The sequence below is a fragment of the Pelophylax lessonae genome, assembly GCF_965119305.1.
Source record: "Pelophylax lessonae genome assembly, chromosome: 4".
Classification (NCBI taxonomy): domain Eukaryota; kingdom Metazoa; phylum Chordata; class Amphibia; order Anura; family Ranidae; genus Pelophylax; species Pelophylax lessonae.
The window spans coordinates 569,797,656-569,820,765 of NC_138771.1; the positions used below are offsets into that span (position 1 = coordinate 569,797,656).

Genomic DNA, 23,110 nt, shown 5'->3' on the forward strand with positions numbered 1-23,110 from the left:
TCAACCCCAATGATGGTATTCTGTTGGGATGGATAATGTGCTATTGTGGAATTGATCAATTACAATGTACTGAAAGATTGATTTGTAAAAATGCAATGGAAATGCTGAAAAAAAAACTGTAAAAACTGTTTTTTTTTTTCCAGCTTAGAATGAAATTACCTTTTAAACTCAGCTCATCAAATAATAATGAGGTAACCAGCCTTAAACAATAAATATAAAATATGGTATGATGCAACCGATGTTGGGTGTAAATTGGGAAAGGGAAACATTCCAGGGACAAACCCACCTTCTTTGTGACTATGTTCCCCTGCTCATCTGTAAATTCCTCTTCTGTCACCTGTTCCCCAGGAATGTCAGAGACTTCATTCCCCTGAAACAAATGACAATGTTATTGCACAACAACAGCAGTAAATTAAGACGGTCTGCAGGAACTGTACATACAGGATCTGCGACCAGAAATAGCCATGTTGGCTCAGACACAACAGTTATTTATAAAATGGGAAGTTTGTGAAACAGACGTTACAGTTGAGCCCACATTGTAGCCCACATGTGGACCTGAGATCTGCAGAGATTGATTCTTTTCATTTTAAAGATACCCAGTTGTGACTGGGCTTATTTATGCAAGAATCTGATCATTTTGTCTCCAATGATTTAAAATTCTGCTAATTTAAATTGTTCCTGGTACGATTATATTTTGATCTCACTATTCTTTTCTTGACAATTGTTCAAACTTCAACCTTCTGTATGTTTTTTGCAAAAATTTAATAAAACATATTGGAAATTACAATTCTACTAATTTAGCTTTACTTAGTTTCACCAAGCACAACCCTTGTAACTTGAAGTGAACTACCGAATGCCAAAGTATTACCATATTCTAAACAAGCAGTAGAAGTGCCTTAAAACAACGTTTCATTACACCTGTAGCTGTAGCTATTAGCTTTGTGGAGAAATCTTCTAAGTTCACAACAGAAGCACAGAAATTTCAGCTATTTTCTATGAGCTAGTTCAGGTGGCCAGTAATATATAGGCAGAGCCACAGTTTTACAGCACACTGACCATGACCAACAAAAAAATGATACCCCCCGTTGACAGACCACCATGAAACCATCCTGCAAACGCATTCATTGAACAGGGTTGCGGCATGGTGGTGCAGGCTTTTGAGAGTTACAATGGTGAGGAGGCAACATATCAGCTCCCAGGTGTCTGTTAACTGCCCTCTGAATAGCACAGTTGATGCCATTTCAAGAATGCCACTAGTGTACATGGGTCCCATGTTAGCAGAATCTGGGCCAACTGCCAGTCCTTTAACATAAACACACAGCGGGTGTTTCTAAGCTGTTAGAAACCAACTGAAACCCAACTTTAGAGTCTTTCTTGTGATTTTTTTATTTTTATGAATTACTTTACATTACAAGAAGCTAGAAAGACAAGGGGTAGCTTGTTTTAAAGATGTTTTACTGCTTGCTAATATATATATTCAAAGGGATATATCCAGAAGGTGCTGGGACTTCAATGCTTATTAAAAAGAGTATGTAGGGGGAAAAGACAGTCATTCGAACAGCTCACTGGCTTTGGTTGGGTGCCTTTAAATGCAACCAGGGCTAACCTCCAATAGAGCTCAGAGCACCACACCGAATGTATAAAGGAGGCCAAAACAGCTTTAATGACTAAGAAAACAGCCTCCTTATCAAAGTTCAATAATGTTTGCAAAAGTGGACTCAGGGAAGCAGATACCAGAGAAATCTTAAACATACTTCTTGCAAATGAATCATATGGGACAAAATTATACAATTGAAATAACTTGAAATAACAACCTGTCAACTGCAATAACAGCCACTGTCTTCCAACTCCTAAAAAACCATAACAGTAAACATGGCACTACCTGCCTGGAGTTTGCATGTTCTCATTGTGTTTGTGTGGGCTTCTTCTGGGTACTCCGGTTTCCTATGAAGCAAAAAGAGATGACCGCACTCCGATATAAATCAAAAATTGGAGTAAATTTATTCCACATCAAACAAATAGGCAAACTGGAACAACACACTGTGGATGCAGGACACAAAGGCAGACGCGTTTCACGAGTTAGGGATGTCGCTTACTCATTGCCAGCTAAGTCGTGAAATGCGTCTGCCTTTGTGTCCTGCATCCACAGTGTTTTGTTCCAGTTTGCCTATTTGTTTGATGTGGAATAAATTTACACCAATTTTTGATTTATATCCGAGTGCGGTCATCTCTTTTTGCTTCATGTGATTCTGGATTGACGGATCCGACCAGCACCTGACATCTAGCCCACCTGGAGTGGTCTTTTCCCAATTGGATTTCAGCTATTACTCCGGTTTCCTCCCACACTCTAAAGACATGCTGGTAGGGTGATTGGCTCCTGTCTAAATTGGCTCTAATATGCGTATGTATGAATGTGCGTTAGGAACCCTAGATTGAAACTCCTTAAGGGCAGGGGCTACTGTGAATGTACAATATATATGTAAAGCGCTGCGTAAATTGACAGGGCTATATAGGTACCTGTAATAGTAGTAATAATAATAACAACATAAAATACCCTGTAGATGTTTACATCCTTCTTAGTGCTGTCAAGTCACCTGGGAAGCTCAGGCATCTCCCTTTCATTTGGATTCACCCCAGCACTGCCCACAAGACACATATGCAGAGATGAAGAGTAGAAGAAAAGGGGGTACAGAGGTGAGCAGTGTTGGATGAGGGAGGCAAGAGGTATGCAGTAGTAAAAAGGGTGGGTACAAAGGTATGCAGTGGTAGAAGTGAGGGTACAGAGGTTAGCAGTGGCACAAGAGGGAGTGCAGAGGTGATGAATAGTGGATGAGCTGGTGCAGAAATAAATGATGCTGGACAATGGGATTCAAACGTGAGCAGTGGTAAACAAGAGGAGAGCTGTGGACAAGAGGCACAGAGGTGAATGGTGGTGGACAGGAGGCTGCACTGGGGGAGTTGAGCAATGGTGAATGAGGAGTTTCAGAGATAAGTTGTGGATAAGGGGCACCAATCAGCATGGTGGACGAGGGGTGCAGAGCATCTTCCATACCACATGACCGCTTTGATTGGCTCTCCCAGTGATCACATGATATGGCATCCATCCCGTTGGCTTCAGATCAGAAGCCATGACCAAGAGATGTCAGAGACAGCTCAGTAAGTGTGCTGGGAGTGTGTAGTGAGTGTGTTCTTGGCACACAATCTCAGACCACAGTGGGTTTATATGTCTCATTTTTCCTGCCACAGCATATATCCCTTATATCTCACTGTGCAATTTTCTGGTTGACTCCCTGAAAAATATGCACTCCCTGTGTGGCTGATCTTATCCCAACAATTGTTAACAGACAGAATAGTTTATTTGAACAACTAAGAGCTCCCTCTAGTGGCCAGTCTAATACAACAAAAAATATACACAGTAAGATTGTTGCTTTGGCTTTCAAGAAAGAAACATTCAGTTGCTAGAAGCAACAGTCATCTTACAGTTACTTAACAAACCCGTTTTCATACATTTTCTAAATTCTATGGTATGTCTATTTCTAAACTAATATATAGAGGAGAAAAGTCCTATTATATAAATGAGATGTATACACCGCACACTGCGTCCTATACACTGATATACAGAGGAGAAAATTCCTATTATATAAATGAGATCTATACACCGCACACTGCATCTTATACACTGACGCCCAGAGGAGAAAAGCCCTATTTTATAAATGAGATCTATACACCGCACACTGCGTCCTATACACTGATATACAGAGGAGAAAAGTCCTATTATATAAATGAGATCTATTCACTGCACACTGCGTCCTATACACTGATATCCAGAGGAAAAAAGTCCTATTATGTAAATTAGATCTATACACCGCACACTGCGTCCTATACACTGATATACAGAGGAGACAAGTCCTATTATGTAAATTAGATCTATACAAAGCATACTGCGTCCTATACACTGATATACAGAGGAGACAAGTCCTATTATGTAAATTAGATCTATACAAAGCATACTGCGTCCTATACACTGATATACAGAGGAGAAAAGTCCTATTATATAAATGAGATCTATACACCGCACACTGCGTCCTATACACTGATATACAGAGGAGAAAAGTCCTATTATATAAATGAGATCTATACAAAGCACACTGCGTCCTATACACTGATATCCAGAGGAGAAAAGTCCTATTATATAAATAAGATCTATATATCGCACACTGCGTCCTATACACTGATATCAAGCGGAGAAAAGTCCTTTATATAAATAGGATCTATACACTTCACACTGCGTCCTATACACTGATATACAGGGGAGAAAAGTCCTATTATATAAATGAGATCTATACACTTCACACTGCGTCCTATACACTGATATACAGGGGAGAAAAGTCCTATTATATAAATAAGATCTATACACCGCACACTGTGTCCTATACACTGATATCAAGAGCAGAAAAGTCCTATTATATAAATAGGATCTATACACTTCACACTGCATCCTATACACTGATATACATAGGAAAAAAGTCCTATTATACAAATAGGGTGTACAACTGACACTTCATCCTATAAATTCATATATGTTTTAGTTCCCTAAATTGAAACAGACAATAATGTGACAATGATATAAGATTTAAAATCCAGCCAGCCCCTTTACCTGGACGATCACTCTCCGGCGCACAACTTTGGTGGTCAGTGTCTCTTCGTCGTCCTCCACCCCTCCTTCCCCTAGTTCCCGGTCCAGTTCTGTGTGCATTCGCTTTAGTACAAACTTTGCTGCTCCTCGTACAATGTGCACCACATTCTGACAGCTCACCACGAAAAAGCCAATCAGGACTATGCAGACCCCTAGCTCTGTCAGAAAACCCCACATTCTTTACAATCTTCTCACCTGCTGAGCACAGACCCCCTCTTTCTCAAACAATGAGATCTTAAATAATGTTGAATTCCAAATTCTCCTAACTAAACAACTATGACGTTGGGGTCTCTGTCCAGTCCACCCCTCTCATATTCTTCACTCTTCCCTGACTGTACCATGAACCTACAATAATAGAGATGACATCAAAGAATAATACAGATGCAACTGGATACCAGTGATTTGCTACTGTAAGCGAAGGATAAAAATAACACGCCCCTCTTCCCCTAAGTATCTATTGATCCCAATAAGAGGACCTGCTAACATAAATCCTTCTGATCAGCAGTTTGCCCAAACAGATTCCAAATGTCAGCCCTAAAATCAGCAGATGTTGAGGTGCGGGGGCTGAGGGAAGCCCCGTATGTCAGCTCCTGGGAAAATTTCAGGCTCTGTGTCAGCTGTTTCATGAGGAGGGGCTGAAATTAGAGCTAAAGGGAAGGCGGAGGGACACTTAATACCCTGGCTGGAAAGTAAAAAGGTGGTAGAAAAGGGAAGAGTAACCTCAGAGCTGTGCTGAAAGTCACTGGTGGGAGTCTGAAACTCACACCATCTAAAGAGTCCTATACACAAGGACTTCTGACTGTTCCTGCAGGAATAGATCAGACCCCTTTAGAAATTTTTATCACCCACATGCGTTCCTACAATTCACTGCATGCTGGCTGATCTATATAGGCATTGCATGGTGCTAGCTCACCTCTGTGATCAGCAGAGAAAGATAGTCATAGGAAGTATGTGATGCTCGGAGGTGTTTTATGACTACACACTGGAAATAATCATGCAATGCATTGACTGGAGTCCTTGTATGTATGTATTTAGAGACATTTGTGTTTGTCTGTGTTTTGGACCTGTCTAACTAAATATACGATCTTTACAGGTAGGAGAAAATGAGGTGAGGACACACCATCAGAGCACTTACCCCTACTTGCCGCCTTGAACTGTACACAGTGCTGTGTTCTACCCGGATCGTCGCGCTGCTTTTTAAGGTTGGGTGGAGCTCCTCATATGCCACTGGTGCGCCATTATCATGGTGAGGAATTCTACGTGGAGAGGAGGGTGCAGGGGCATCGGAAGTCCAGTCCAGGATCCTACAGATGGGAAAGATATGTGCTTAAGGAAAAACTGTCATGACAGAAACGCGCTGACCTCTTGGCTTTAATATTTTCAGAGTCACCAATATAAGGACAATTTGCAGATCAGTTCTGACTTTATTTGCTGCCCTCTTACTCTGGGCCTGTGAGTCAGAAAGTGTTTAGGTCAAAGGCAACAAGCAGTAAATGGCAGCTCTAATACCCCTTGCATTAGATCAGAAGCCATGACCAAGAGACCAGATAACCTGCAAGAATTAATCTAACATAGAACAGTATACAATTAAAAAACATTTGAAAAAATTGAACTATTACTTTATCTGAATTTTTCACTAGCACGGCTTCATAGTCACGTGCAACTAAGTGGATCTGTTAAGCCACGGTAATGTATGGTGCACAGGCCAGATGCTTTGCAGTGGAAAGGAGAAGTGTTTTGACAGTTTTTTAATTATATCATATTAAAGTGATTCTAAAGGCACACTTTTTATTTAAAAAAAACAAACAACAAACATGTTATACTTACATGCTCTGTGCAAAAGTTTTGCACAGAGCAGCCCCATTCCTCCTCTTCTCGTGTCTTCTGTTGGTGCTCCTGGCCCCTCCCCCCTGCCAAGTTCCCCCATAGCAAGCGGCTTGCTATGGGGCACCTGCGCGTGCTCGCTCTTGCAGTAAGATAAAAAACCTTCTGTGCTGCAGCGTCCGTCCCCCCCAGCTCCCCCCCTCCTTTTCTCTTACCTGAACCTGATCAGATCCAGCGATGTGCATGAGCGCAATGGCTCCAGCCTCTGTCTCTCTCCTCATTGGACAGATTGATAGCAGAAAGAGCCATTAGCTCCCGCTGCTGTCAATCAAATCCTGTGACACAGGAGGCGGGCTGAGTCCCACTGTCTGTGTCAATGGATGCATGGGTGCCCCCAGGGAAAGCAGCTTTCGGCGGGGGCACCAGATGAAGAGGTCCGGGGCTGCTCTGTGCAAAACGACTGCACAGAGCAGGTAAGTATAGACATGTTTGTTATTTTGATACAAAAAAAAAAACCTTTACAACCACTTTAATTATAAGTCTATCTGTAGCTACAGTTTTCTCTTGGTCCTTCTGCAAAATTGTACAAATACCGGTTAATCCTGTTAGTGAAGTCCACCTAACACAGTCTCCTGTAATGGTGTTGCAACGATGCTTCACTGTTTCTGAATTCAGAGCGCAGTTGCCACTCTCATAAAGGCTGTGCCTGCTTTCATACAGTGGGATGAAAAAATGTTGCAGAGAGCGTGGCTATCAGCATTGGAATTGCTGATTCACAAGCAACACTTAATCCTGACCACTACTATCTGGATTGCCAACATTGCCTCTGTTGCTGAGGCCCCCCCCCCCTCCCCATTATTGTCAGCTGCAGTGTCTGGGAGATGGAGCGTTTGAAATACAAATAAAAGAGTGTTTGGCTCAGTCAGGGAGGTAAAGGGAGCTTCTTGTTTTCTTTATGAGGCTTGTGCCAGTAACTGGATTAGATACTTCTTTAGATTGTCAAACAGGAGCCCTTAGTTATACTTGAAATACAAAGAAACAAACTTATACTAGTAACAATGGAAGTATTGCAAAGAGTAGCCAATCAGATTCCAATTGTTATTGCTCTAGCACAGGCTTAAAAATGAAACCTTTGGCTCTGTTCCGGTAATGGAATGGTGCATCCTTGCTTGTGGTTATATGGCACTGAGCCATGACTTACCTTTCTACACTACTTCCTGTCACTCTGCATGTGGTGGGTGTCTCTGTTATCCGGGCTTGGACCCGTTCTGGTCCTGCAATAAATGAACAAGTTGTTTAGAAATGATTGTCCACATGCTGAATCTCTCTCACTTTCTCACACCGTCATCTTTAACCTCTGACCTCCAGCTTCAGTCTCCTCCTCATCCAGCTCAGGGGAGCCCGAAGATGGACGCGGCGGGGCATCCCACTCATCCTCAGCCTTGCTGCATTCCAGGGATGAGTCCTCAGGAGCCACAAGGGAAGGGGACAGGCCTGAGGCCCATAGTGGCAGGTCGGGTAGGTCCAACACCCCATCGGGCTCCGCTGTCGCCATGGGGACTCCATCCAAAATGGACGCTTCACTCCAGTACTGATCCATGCGCAATGGGGAGGGTAGGGAGTAGTTGAGAGAGGCCGGGGAAAGCAGCTCATCTTGTGCCAAGGACTGACCTGTGGGAGGGGAGGGTGGGGAAGGGGGTTGTCACAGCCACTCACTCCAAAAAGCAGAAAATGCAATCATTTCCCACATCTGCCAATAACACAATTTAATGTGAAGCTACTGCTTCCCTTTCAACCCAATGCAATAAACCCCATGTACTATGGAAAATCTTCTGGAACAAAAAAAGTGAAATTCTAGTGCACCCTTTCTCTACATTGTTTATTTCCTCCTTATAATGTACAATGCTATACACTTCAGCACTAATGTGCCATTACAGCAAGAGAAGAAGTCATGTTTTCTGACACTGCAAGATTCTGAATAAGACAATAGACAAGGTATGAGATCTCTGAGGAAAGTATAGTATTCGTATATTTAAAGACAAAAGTCTCCTGTCATCTACACTGGGCCTCATGAATGAAAACTGAAAAAGAAACGGCATATAGATGCATTGCTATAGTAACCTTTCAAAATCTTTAACTCATTCTCCACACAATAAGACAGCTGATCTGACTGGCTGTTAAAGGTCATCCTGTAACTAGGCTCACTTTCTATCCGTGAGGCCATTGTCTCAGCAGCCATTTTTAGTTTGCATGAATTAGTTTGCTTTAATGTGACTTTGTTGATGGCTTTTGCTTGTTTCAAGCAGGTTTTTGCATGCTCATACAAAAATCTATGAGAACGCAAAGACCGTTTTAAGCAGGTCAAATAGAAGTCAGAAGAAGGTAACTGCAGGTCAAGTGTACCTGTCAATGAATTCTGAATGATCTCAGAAGCAGCCCAAACTGATGGTGCCAACACAAGCCCAAAGCCCGTTAACAAAGGCCCTTACTGTGTGTGGGTCACATTGCACCTTAATGAGGGCTTTCTGGGACAAACGAGAATCGTACACCTGCCTTGGACTTCTTGGTAGTGTCTTAATACACCATAATGTGACTCTCATACTTATTTATGTACATTTAACAGCCAACACATAGATGCAATGGTACTCAGACACTAAGCAGTCAGAGAAGGAAGCCGGGCTTGGTATTGGAACCAATTATGTCATCACTGGTGAAGATGTCACAATGCTCTTACTTGCCAGATATACTTTTCATATGTGTATCTGGAGCCTCTGTATGCTATTCCTGTACAAGATTTCTGTTGACCTGGACTTACTGGAAAGGTCACTGTAAGCTTTCTGATGTACAGGAATAACATATGGAGTAAGAGAATGCCCTAGAGTGAGTTCAAGGTGCTGCAGCCCAGCTCCATTGTAGCCTTACGACCACAGAGGTGGATGCACTTCCTAGCACTCTCTCAAACGGGTGGCTTCAATCCTGGTAGCATTAGGTAAGGATATAACATTAATACTGTACGAAACTGTCTCCAAATATATCTTATTCCAGAAAACCTCTTTAAAAACATTCATATATATTACCAAAACCACGCCAGCTTTGTTTATGTTGTGAATAAATCAGAGAGGGCTAAGCTCTGGGTTCCTACTTACAGTGAGATATATTAGGGACACGGCCCTATATAGAGTGTGAGCTGCTGAATGTGCAGGCTGCGAGGCCCCTTGTCACCACTTGCTTACCCAGCTGTTTGAGCCATCAGAAGTGACAGACACCCTGCCACGTGTCACACCCTGTCTGCTGCTTTTAGAAAGATGAAACCCCCCCAGAACAGACAAGGCAAGAGGGGCTGCTGCAAGAGAAAATCTACAATGTCACCTGACATAAATGTTACTTAGACATTTCAATGTGAGAGCTCCCCATAGCTAATCGGTAACAGTGTGAAAAAAAAACAGCGATTACTGGCAGTGCAACACAGAATGTCTGCCATATCTATACAAAGCACAACACCACAACCTATAAAGACACAAGTCACAACACTCGTGCACATGCACACAGACACCGATACTGACAAACGCAGATTTGGAAAAGGGAGACCTCCGTTCTGCTAACTATCCCTCTGCAGAGGTAAGGAAAAAGTATTAATGTGCACAGATAAACCTCAGAGGACATTTACCATATGGCATGGCACTGGAGCCTTTCTCTGACTTTAAATACCTTTTTGTTTGCCGAGATTTTGTAATTACATCAATGTAAAAATATCATATATACATCTTGTCACCTGAAAATCAGGAAATAGATGTTTAAAAATAAATACAGTGGATACTGTGCATCCCTGTAGAAGAGGGACTGGATCATTGATATACCCACCAGCATCCTAGGCCCTGGGGAAGCTGGCAGCCTCCATATGCAGTTATTGCTTATTAAGCAAACCAATTTCATATGGGTTTTAATTTAGCAATGGTATAAGTAACCCATACTGGCCACATTTTAGATTTCAGTTCTTCTTTATGGATAGGTTAACAAAAAAAGATCATATGTAACAAATATTTGAAAATTGCAATGGTGTTACTTTTAATACAGTTTCTGCAGTCCTTGATTGACCATGCATTATAAAAATATTTTATTCAATTTCCTTTAGATTTACCTTCAACTATATAGTGCAAGGGCCTGCCTGATTGCATACAAATTGAAAGTGTTTAGGATTGAACTGATAATATATGGTATTGGCAAATCTAAAGGAAAACTGTAGAAGAAAGTTGTATAATGTATGGCCAGCCTAAAGCCTCGTACACACGCATTGATTATTGGCCGGGAATTTTCGGCCAACGTACGATCGGACAATTTTCGGCTTGTTAGTATGATGCTTCCGACAACCGACTCCGACTTTTTGGCCGAAAAAAATCTGGTGTGCAGGCTATAAAATTTTTGTTGGCCGTCAACACAACGGCCGATTTTCTGTCAGTCAGTACAGATGACAGTCATGACATCACTTCTGAAGTAGATTTTTGTTGGCCGAGAAAATTCGTGTGCAGTCTAAGCACATTCCAACCAACAAAACACCACTCTGGACAAAAGTCGGACGATCGGTCGGCCGATAATCGTTGCGTGTGTACGAGGCATTAAGCTGGATACACACTATACAACTTTTGTTGTTAGATTTCCTTTAGATTTACCTTCAACTATGTAATGCAAGGACCTGCCAGATTGCATACAAATTTAAAGTGTTTAGATTTGACCTCATATTATATGGTTTTGGTAAATCTAAAGGAAAAAATCTAAAGACAATTGTATAGTATAGTGTGTATGGCCCATAAGAATTAAACTCACTGAACCTGCCACTAAATGCAGTCATTTCAGCAGCATGCCTATTCCCCACCATGCTCTTCAAAGCTTTGCCTTCAATCCAAATTAAAAGAGGAAAGCAGCAGAATACATTTGACAGACTAAAGCCTTAAATGTAAGGTTCTTATTGTGGTTGGCAGGGAGATTCTGTAGCTCCCCAGGGCTGCCCAGAAACCAAAGCACAGGGAGACGGCTTGCAAGGAAGGACTGCTGTGCTCTGTATGAGAATAGTGGTCTCTGTGCAGAGTCCTGACTCTGGTCCTGATGAGTCACAGCTAGTGCTCTCCAATCAGCAGGAAGTATAAGCCGGCTGTGACTAAAAGGGAGGGCGTGTTGGACCACTGCAGAGAGACCACTGCTCTCACACCGAGTGCAGCAGTCATTTACTGCAGCCTGCACCTTGGATTTTGGGCTGCTGGGGAGCTATTTCACTACTAATCACAGTAAGAATCCTTGCAACTAAGCTTTTTACAGCCTGGGAATCTATCTTGCTGCTCCACTTTCGTTGAGAAAAAAACATTTACCTCTGGGTGTTCAATGTACATTGCAAAGATTTGAACAACTTTGTTGCAGATGCCTACATTTTGTTATTCTGAAGAAATCCCTGTGTGTTTGTCTGTGTCCATTTGGTAAGTGAATCTAATGGGAGTGGTTTCATAAATATCAATCAGCTGCTGCACCTGCAGGGCACTAATGAGGAAAATTGCAGGCTCTGCATCCCTTTAGACATGATTTTCTTATTGGGAGTATCCCACCAACAATGACATTTTTGTTGCAGGGGATGCCTGAAATCTGACTTGTATCTTAGTGCAGACTTCTGGGAAAATCAGTGAGCCAATCACACAAGCAGGAAATAATGTTTCTGGGGGGTGTTCTGTACACCATCTGTGTACAGAATACCTCCAGGTAGCCACAGTGCATTGCATTTTACAGAAAATTACAGCGGCTGCACATTGAAAAGGAAAGGCATTTTTAATAACATTCATTTACAATACGACTTGTGTCGCAATTGTATATGCTATATTATTTTTTTTATTTGCTTTTTTTTTTTTACGAAATTGGAGTTACTCTTTAAGCTTCAGTTGGGCTTTAAGAGTAAAGGAAAAAGGTAATAAAGAGAAGACCATAAACTTGTACAATGAAGACAACAAAAGCTAGATCAAGATCGATATTGTTTTTACTGGACATGTAAAAAATGGTTATATCTTGTAATGCTTTAATTATTTGAATTAATAAATGACCCCTGATTTCTAGGTGTGCACATTGTGATGTGATGGGAAAACATTTGGCACAGATGTCCTAGTAGGAAAACCACTCAGACAAGGAGGGAACGTGTCACATTCAATCGTTGATAATGTGTGTAGAGCTTCATCTGATAATGGCTGTAAATTAAACTAAGTTGCAGGAATAGGAGGGCTGGCAAGGTAGTAAAGACAATTTATGCATTATATACAAATAACTCTTCATACTTTGGTTGGCAGCTCTTTGAGCGTTGCCACTTTGCGAATGGCTGTGGTCAGGACTTGGTCCTTCTGAAAATGATGCGTCCAACAGAATTAAATAGAGATGCCATATGGCTGGCCAAGGGGAAAGGCTTCTACGATTTAGGATTTTACTATAACTTATTCATTAAAGTGGAAGTCCACCCTAACACTACAATCGCTATATCTGCAGACATCCACGATCTAAGACTGACCTATCTAGCCCTGTAAAGAAGAAATCAGTATACATACCTTTTTTTGAAGCTTCTCCAGTCTGGTCTCTAGCAGTTGAAGCTCTGAAGAGGAGACAGCCAACAACGGATGAAAAGTGACATCACCCATAGAGTTACTATGGGCTTCCATTGTCGGCTATCTCTTCTGCACCTGCCTCCACAGTAAAGCTGTCACTGAAAGCCCAGCATAGGACGGGACCGGAGCGGCTTCCGAAAAGGTATGTATAGCGATTTCTACTTTACAGGGCTAGATAGGTTAGTCTTAGATCGTTGATGCCTATAGATGTAGCGATTTTAGTGTTAGGGTGGACTTCTAATTTTATTTATTGCACTTTAAATTGATTATGTGTAATATAAAATAGATCATGCATTGCTAATGAATTTACATTTGTATACATAAAAGGATATTCAAAATGTAATTTAGTGTTTTCAACACAAAATTATTTAAAGTGGAACCCAAAACCTTGTTTTTTGAGTTGTTATTCAGGCCAGAGTTTTAAAGCTGCTTAAGTCCCATTGGGAAGATTTCCCACCACTTGCTGCCCTGCCCTTTCCCATTTGACTAATATTATATAACAGGATTCAATTCTACGTCTTTTTTGGACATAGTGTCCTTATTTTTCATTACCAGTGACACAACAGGAAGTAAAGGGAATCACCCAGCAACATAATCAGTTTAATAGGGATTCCAACCTCTTTCTATTCTATTCAAAGGAAAAAATAAAAGATTTTATTGGCGTTCCACTTTAAACAAAAGTTTCCAGCTCTAAGGTAGTTGTGCTGTAATGTCAGTGCTGTGTGTTCCATATGACTAGAAATGTTATAGAGATATACATGCATCCCTCAGGACAAGGAGAAGGTTTGAGGGTGAGAGAGACACCTGGTCCTGACTGATAAAGGGAGGACAGTAGCATGAGGAGGTCAGAGGTCAGAGGTGAACGGATAAACTCAACAAAAGAGTGAGAGAGAAGGAGAGAGAGAAAAAGGAGAAAGAGTGGGTGAGACAAACACACATTGAGAGTCTAGCCCCCCCCCCCAGTTATTGTCCCCGGGGTAAGTGATGTGACAGATGTGAACTACACCAGTTAGAGGTTAGAAAAAGAGACACAGATCAGGGTGTACAGGAGCAGGCAATCCTTGGCTGTTCTCAATGTCAGGCCTCATGCACAAAGAGTAAAGGCTGCGATTCTGAAAGAATACAGTAAAGTGGAATTCCCCTTCAGGAATACAGACATTACTATACAAAGACCAAGCAGCTACTGGTAGAGGTGAGTATATATTTTTAGAAATTAGATTACATTAAAGTATAAGGCCCCTTTCACACAGGCGGACCGTTCAGATCCGCCTTTCCGTTTTTTGGGCGGATCTGAACAGTCCCCCCATGCATCTCTATGGGGGATCGGATGTCAGCGGAGACATGTCCGATGAATCTGATCCGATCCGTCAAATCTGGACGGATGGAAACCCTATGGTCCGTTCCCATCCGATTTCCCCCATAGAGATGCATGGGGAACTGACAGCTGTGTCTCCGCACACTGCGCGGAGACACAGCTGTCATCCTTCTGCTCAGCGGGATCCCCCGCTGAGAAAGACGGAATCCGTCCGACGGACGGATAGTGTGAAAGGGGCCTAAGTAAAGGCAATTTTTTTTTGTAGTTTTGGTTAGAGGAGAGGGATTAGAACACCTGTTAGGTGTTTATTGCTGTCTGTGCCCCCATTAAGGAGATCCGCTCCTTTTTTTCTGTTTACCATTAAAATTAAAAGCAAAAGTAAAAGAAAATCACAAATTTTGGGGGGTCCTCAGAAAAGAGGCAAAATCTTCTAATAGGGACACCATGAGGTCCCCAAGGAATTCCCCTAATTTGCAGGGATTTCCTCTCACCTCCTGTTTGGCTATGAGAAAGGAAGTGAAGGGAAATCTCCTCAATGGGACACAAATGGTGAAAGAAAATCTCCCTTGCTCTATCTATAATGAAAAAAAAAGTTTTGCCTATAGTTCTACTTTAAAGAATTTTGAAGAATACAGCCCGTGAACTCGTTATTGGCAAAGGGCTATAGGATTTGATTGGCAAATGCTGCGCAATCTTGACATCAGTTTGAGATGCTTCTGAGATCATTTAAAATCGATTGCAGGTGCATTAAACCTGCAGTTGATCTGCATTTGATCTGCCAATGAGAACAGTCAACTGCATCAGTTGGATTTTCCTAACTAATCACTATTCTTTCCCCACACTAGGACCAGGGTGTCTGCACAGTGTAAAAAACATGTACACTACGCTAATCATGAAAGATTGTTTACAATTTGGAACTGTGGACTGCCCTTGTTTATCTACCTATCACCTTTGCAAGCTGGATTACCTGAGGTCTTCAAGGAAACCTTTGATTAGAAAGCCATGAAGACTGTCAGAGGGCTTCTTTGTTATACTGAGTGATTGTTTTTAAGCTAATCTTTTAAAGATTGGTATTTTTCGTTCAGTGCATGACCAGCATAAGCACAGGGACTGTGATGTGTACAGCAATACAGGGTGGGACAGCCATTATCTATCTATCTTTACTATCTCTGTTATTCAATCTACCTATAATCTTTCCCTCTCCCTTTCTATCTATCTATCTATCTATCTATCTATCTATCTATCTATCTATCTATCTATCTATCTATCTATCTATCTATCTATCTATCTATCTATCTATCTATCTATCTATCTATCTATCTATCTATCTATCTATCTATCTAATCTATCTATCTTTTAATGGAAATCACTTTAGATAAGTACCCCTTTTTTCTAGGTTTCCATGCCAGCTGTGTATTGATAAATACTAGTAAATACTACCTAATCGTAACTTAATCCAAATTAGGACCTTGCATGTTCACATACCTGGTGATGACCCCCAGGGGAGTGTACCATTCCTCTGAGAGGGGGAAATAGATCCATCGCTGTTTGTGTAGCGGCGATCTCCCTTTAAACTTCTGCTCTGCCGCCCGGAACCTTCCAACATGGTGACAATTTCATTGCGGTCAATGTTACGCAGAGCTGTGTATAAATCTTCCACTGTATGAAATATAAATGTTATAAAATAACAGCATAATATTTAAATAAATATTAAATAAGATGGTATTTAACACTGCTCTACAAAAAGCCATGGTCTGACTTTGGTAAACCGGCTAGTGTTTCTGTAATTCTGCTCCATTTCAACAATCTAAGCTGTATTAGGATTAAGCATCTGTATATACAGTGGGGGAAATAATTATTTGATCCCCTGCAGATTTTGTAAGTTTGCCCACTTACTAAGAAATGAAGGGTCTATCATTTTTTATCATAGGTGTATTTTAAACTATAGAGAAAGAATAACAACCAAAAATCCAAACAGAAACACATGATACAAATGTATTGTGCATAAAAGACACCTGTCCACAGAATTTCTTTCTTCCATTCAAACCTACCATCATGGGTTAGACCAAAGACCCAAAAGGCCGCTAAAGGACGTCAGGGACAAGGTTGTAGACCTGCACAAGGCTGGAATGTGCTACAAGACCCACAGCAAGAAGCTTGTGAGAACTTGAAGGAGATAACTGTTGAAGCCATTATTTACAAATGGAAGAACTACAAAATAACCATCAATCACCCTTGGTCCGGAGCTCCATGAAAGATGGGGTCAGGATGATCATGAGAAAAGTGAAGGATCACCCCAGAACTACAGGGGAGGAGCTTGTGAATGATCTCAATGCAGTAGGACCACAATCACCAAACAAACCATTGGTAACACAATACGCCATCATAGAAGACACATGTACAGGCCCGTCTGAAGTTTGCCAATGAACATCTAAATTATTCAGAGAAGGATTGGGAGAAAGTGCAGTTTTCAGATGAGACCACAATTTAGCTCTTTGGCATTTGACTCGCTGTGTTTGGAGGAAGAAAAATGCTGACTATGACCCCAAGAACACCATCCCTACAGTCAAGCACGGAGGTGGAAACATTATGCTTTGGGGCTGTTTCTCTGTTAATGGTACAGGCCGACTTTGCCGCATTGAGGGACCAATGGACGGGGCCATGTATTGTAAAATCTTGGATGAGAACCTTCTTCCCTCAGCCTAAACACTGAAGATGGGTCTTTTAGCATGACAATGACCCAAAACATACCGCCAAGGCAAAAAAGGAGTGGCTCAAGAAGAATTACATTAAGGTCATAGAGTGGCCTAGCCAGTCTCCAGACTTCAATCCTATAGAAAATTTATGGAGGGAGCTGAAACGAGTTTAAGTTGCCAAGTGGCAGCCAAGAAACCTTAAGGATTTAGAGAAGATCTGTAAAGAAGAATGGACCAAAATCCCTCCTGAGATGTATGCAAACATGCTAACAAACTACAAGAAACATCTTACCTCTGTGTTTGCCAATAAGTGTTTCTCCACTAAGTACTAAGTCATTTTGTGCTTGCGGATCAAATACTTATTTTACTCACTGAACTGCAACTCAATGTATAACATTTGTATCATGTGTTTTTTTCTAGATTTTTGGTTGATATTCTGTTTCTATCATTTAAAATACACCTATGATAAAAATGATAGACCCTTCATTTCTTTGTAAGGGGGAAAACTTACAAAATCTGCAGGGGATCAAATAATTATTTTCCCCACTGTAGTACCAGCCATTTCCAGTGAGGCATCTAGACCTGAGGAGGGCTAAACAGACCAACTACCCCTTTACAAACTACCTATAAAATGTTTAAATATAATTCATCATCTGTATGTTTCACTACAGCTTTTCATATAGAAAAATCTATATGGAAAAGATGTATTATAAATGTATGGCTTTTCTGCTGTCTGTGTGATCCATCCCATAATATCCTGTAATTGTAAACATGGAGTTGGTTCTACTGTGCCTCATCTTAATGTACCCAGGGCAGAAATAACCCAGGCCACCATTGCTGTAGGCAGCAGCAGTATGGGCTCTTTCACACGGGCGTTCCTTTTTTTTTGCCCGATCAGGTCCTTTTTTTTTTTTTTGTAACGGACATGGATGACACTTGTGTCATCCGGTCCGTATGTCCGTTTTTCATCCCATCCGTTTGCGGATGAAAAACTGACATAATGCATGTCTATGTAAATACGGATGTCTGCGGATGACACCACTGACATCCGTTTTTGCTTCAGTTCCGTTTTTTGAAAGGAAGAAAAAATAGGGTTCTCCTCCGTTCAAAAAAACTGAACTGAACTGAACTGACAAAAAATGGATGTCAGAGGATGATCATCCGATGACATCCATATTTACATAGAGATACATAGGATGAAAAACGGACATACGGAACGCCCGTGTGAAAGAGCCCTATGAAGCTTGCCACTTCAATCAGTAGGAATGACATTAATGAGTCAGGTTGGGGTCTCCATGTAAAAGAATAAGCAGTGTTCTATCTGTTGACATATTTAAATTGTGAGGAGTTCCCTGGAAAATATTCAGCACCAGCAAGTAGAATAATGGTTTTGAGTGTACCTACATTTTGCGTTAGAACCTTGCCGTGATGCCCAAAGATGTAGTAAGGCCGCACTCTGCTCCAACAAGGAGTTTGGGTTTTCCACTCTAATCCTGTTGATGTCATCCATTTCAAATTGCAACTCACGTGCCAGTTCTGTAAACAGGACAAGGTCACATTCATAACTAGCATTTATGGCCAAATTAGACTAATCAAAATATCATATCATATCATCAAAATACATGCTAGCATTCATCTTAAAAACATTCATTTTTTTTTAATGTATGTTATACTCCATTCTATGGTCCTACAGGTGTAAGTCTAGTCCAGTCCTTAAAGTGTTACTAAACATTTACTATATCTGGTCTCTTACAGTACACAGAACATGGAAATGCAATTATTATAGTAAATCTAAACCGCTAAATACCTTTTCCCATCAGCAGTATATAGCAGTTTTGTGACTTCAATCAGTGTCTAGTTAAAGCTTGTAGGAGGAGTTTTCATTCTACTCTGACTGTCCTATGAGGCTTCAGGACCCCTGATCCTCTGTCTGGTCAGTGCTGATTGGTCCTGTGCTGATTACATGCACTCTCCCAAGAAAAAAAAAAACTCTCTAGCAATACACACCAAACTGAGAATGCCCCCCAAGGCTCTGTACTAACAACAGATGGCTTGGGGACTGTAAAAGAAGGGGAGGATCTGAGAAGACAGGATCAAACAGCCTTTTTACACAATTCGCAGGATTAACCCCTTAGGTTCCACAGAGAGTATAACAAGCATGCTTCACTGCATGTAAACACTGATTTTACTGTTGTGACTCTTTCTCCAGCTTTCTGCCTGAAAGCCTGTCCAGAGGTACAGACAGAAATCTGGAGGGAGAGTGTGCAGGAGCCTGACATTGCACTCACAATCTGCTGATTGTGGATGCAATTCTTTGCAGGCTCCTTTAAAAAATAATACATTCACATTTTCTTTTCTGCAAAAACATGTGCATTTATTATTTTTTTTCCCCCTTGAAACGTATCCTTTAATTGTGGTGCCTTAGTTTTCTTTTTTTCAGGCTTTTTCCCCTATTCTTACCTGAAAATTTTGTGAATAACACACGTCCCACTCTAGGGTGACAAGGCTCACTCCTCCACTGTATCTTTGAAGGAGCAATTGTTGTCATTAGGCTGCTCTCCAGATTTGGACTACAAAAACCGTAACTTACAAAAGATAATTTGAATTGAAGATACCATTGCTTTGTGAATTCAGTTCAGCTCACAGGAAGTGACAAGTGCACTGCATTTTTTATGCCACCAGAGATTTACTAAAGGCAAACACAGTAGACTGTTCACTTTGCAAGTGCAGCTGCATTCTACAAGGGAATTATCCTTAGATCTCAGTGAATGCAAAGAATACCCAATAACACGCAGAATACACACAAACAGATCTTTTGCTTGGACAAGATTGGATGATGAAAATCAGCAGAGCTTCGCCTCATTCACTAAGCTCTTGAGATAATTCACTTGTAGAGTGCAACTGCACTTGCAAAGTGAACAGTCTATTTGCCTTTAATAAATCAACCCCATAGACTACTCCAAACTATTAAGCTCATCTGGAATATGCAGTTCAGTTTTGGGCACCAGTTCACAAAAAGGATATCGGAAAACTGGAGAAAGTGCAGAGAAGGGCAACCAAACTTATAAGAGGCATGGGGAGCTCAGCTATGAGAAAAGATTAGAGGAACTGAATTTATTCTCTCTTGAGAAGAGGAGATTAAGGGGGATATGATCAACATGTATAAATACATAAGTTGTCCATATAGTGAACTTGGTGTTGAGCTATTCACTTTAAGGTCATCAGAGAGGACAAGAGGGCACTCTTTACGTCTGGAGGAAAAGAGATTTATTCTCCAAACAGAGAAAGGCTTCTTCACAGTAAGAGCTGCGAAAATGTGGAATAGAATCCCTCAAGAGATGGATCTGACCCACTCAATAAATTGCTTTTAAAAAGGCCTGGATTATTTCCTAAATGCACATAATATAACTGGATACTAACTACATAGGTAAAGTTGATCAGGGTAATATCTGATTGCCTCTTGGGGGATCAAGAAGGATTTTTTTTCACCCCACTGGAGCAAATTGGATTATTGTTTTTTTTGCCTTCCTCTGGATCAACTGTGGGTATAGTATACTATATATGGAGCTTTTCTGTGTGTGTGTGTGTGTTTTTTTATGTTGGTTGAACTGGATGGACTTGTGTCTTTTCTCAACTAGATTAACTATGTACCAATGCATTTATATATTACTAAGTGCTAGAAAATGACACATAACAGACAAGGTAAGGAGACAGATGACAGCCGTCTACAAGTTCTGTCATAGGCGATAACAGCAGAAGCAATGTAATAAAGCTCTCAATTACATCTGAAGGAGATACAACAGCTGGATTAAGTGTCTATATTCACAGCTATGTGAGAAGGCTGTGGGACAGCACAGTTTTCTCCAGAAGCACATGTAACATATACTTTGATCTTGTAAATACTGTTAGACATATGGTACATGATCAAGGAAATCTTTGATTATCCACCTGTCACCACAATTTCTAGACTAGACCTTTACTGCTATCCACAATACCCACCCTGGGCACCCTATCTTATACCAGTTACATTGAATGCCTACCCAAAGTTTTTTTTTTTTTTTTTTTTAGTTTTGGCCAGAGTAGGAAAGAGTTAGAAGCTATGTTTGGTTTTTATTGCTGTCCATATTCCAACTGGGGAGATTCAGCCTCTCTATTGGTCCTGATTGGTACTGATAACCAAGGTGCCAAAAATGATAAGAGTTTCAAGTGTAATGACGGGAAAACATTTTTATTAGTTTTGGATAGAGTGGAGTTGGATTAGAAAACCCTTAAGGTTTTTATTGCTGTCTGTGTCCCCATTAGGGAAATTCACTCTCTCCATTTATCCTGTTCACTATTATCATCAAAAGTAAAATAAAATCCCAAATGTTGGGTTGTCCTCAGAACAGAAATCTTTCTATCACTTCTTGTTTAAGGCAAATCGCTCCAATGGGACATGACACAAAAAAAAAAAAAAAAAAAAAACTGGAAAACTGACAGGGGTTATAACCCTCCCTTACTCTATCCAAAATGAAAAAAACGGAATTTTTGTAAAATCTTACCGTAAAATTCCTTTCTCTGAGTCCTCCGACAGTCGTCGCCCACTCACACAGTCTTCACCAATGGGTATTGACCTTTGCTCCGCAGCAGTAGCTAGGCACAAGACTTGTTAGTAACAAAAGCTTTTAGCATAGACACACCCCTAGGGGCTGTCCCACTAGTCAATACCTCCCTGCACCAGCATTCCCAACTCAGTTTGGTAGCATAGCAGTAAGAGTACACAAAAACCCCAAAAGAGGGGCAGGGGGCGGCGACTGTCGGAGGACTCAGAGAAATGAATTTTACGGTAAGATTTTACAAAAATTCAGTTTTCTCTTATGTCCTCCGACAGTCGCCGCCCACTCACACAGTCTTCACCAATGGGATGTCCCAAAGCAGTGTAGACATGAGGGGTGGGAAACGCAGCCGCAGAAAGCAACGCAGTACCCACATCAGAGAAAGGAACCTTACCACAGTAAGAGAACCAGCTGGGCAACAGGAAAAAAGGTGCTCAACAGGAGCAACAACCCAGGAAAACAAGTAACCCAGGGGTAAAACACCCCAACAGCCAAAGACCCAAAAACAAGGGTCCCTAAGGCACTGCCGCACTGAGAAGTTTACAGCCAAAGGAGGCACCGGCCGATGCCTGAACATCCACCTTATAAAATTTGGAGAAGGTGTAGAACGGACGACCAAGTCGCCGCCTTACACACCTGGGCCACTGAAGCCTGATGCCGGAAGGCCCAAGACGTACTCAAAGACCTGGTTGAGTGCGCCTTCACAGGGAAGGGAGGAACCCTCTCCTTCAAGGCATTGGCCTGCACAATAGTTTGTCTGATCCATTTGGCGATGGTCGCAGCCGACGCCGCCATGCCCTTCCGAGGTCCCTCAGGAAGGACAAAGAGGGAATCCGACTTGCGAAAAGATTTAGTGGACGATAGGTAAACCTTGATCGCCCGGACAACATCCAAGGAATGCAAGGCAACCTCCTTAGGATGTTGAGGCTTCGCACAGAGCGAAGGCAAGGCAATGTCCTCATTAAGGTGAAAATCCGAGACCACTTTCGGGAGAAAGGACGGGTTAGGTCGCAAGACCACCTTATCCTTGTGAAGTACCAAATAGGGAGAGCGGCAGGACAACGCCGCCAACTCCGATACCCTGCGAGCCGAAGTGATGGCCACCAAAAAGGCAACCTTTTTGGACAGCAGAGGCAACGAGATCTCCCTGATCTTTTCAAAGGGAGCGTGTTGCAACACGTACAGAACCAGGTTCAAGTCCCACGGAGGCAGAGGCTCCCTCCGAGGAGGGGCCAAATGACGCACCCCCTGAACAAAGGTGCGAACCAAAGAATTTGACGCCACAGGGCGTTGAAAAAGAACAGCCAGCGCAGAAATCTGGCCCTTTATGGTGGCCAGCGCCAAACGCTGGTCCACCC

The 23,110-nt window shown here is 41.6% G+C and overlaps 1 protein-coding gene across 5 annotated transcripts in view; it reads right to left on the reverse strand.

The window, feature by feature from the left end:
* The window catches only part of ANK1 (ankyrin 1), a 409,057-nt gene that overhangs the window by 20,889 nt on the left and 365,058 nt on the right, over positions 1 to 23,110 (reverse strand). For all 5 annotated transcript variants that reach the window (XM_082256778.1, XM_082256779.1, XM_082256777.1 and 2 more), the window contains 6 exons: positions 18,562 to 18,693; positions 15,947 to 16,120; positions 7,883 to 8,191; positions 7,722 to 7,794; positions 5,832 to 6,000; positions 287 to 370 (listed from right to left, as the gene is read on the reverse strand). In XM_082256778.1, the coding sequence (XP_082112904.1) occupies positions 287 to 370; positions 5,832 to 6,000; positions 7,722 to 7,794; positions 7,883 to 8,191; positions 15,947 to 16,120; positions 18,562 to 18,693 (941 nt within the window). The remainder of the gene's footprint in view (positions 1 to 286; positions 371 to 5,831; positions 6,001 to 7,721; positions 7,795 to 7,882; positions 8,192 to 15,946; positions 16,121 to 18,561; positions 18,694 to 23,110) is intronic.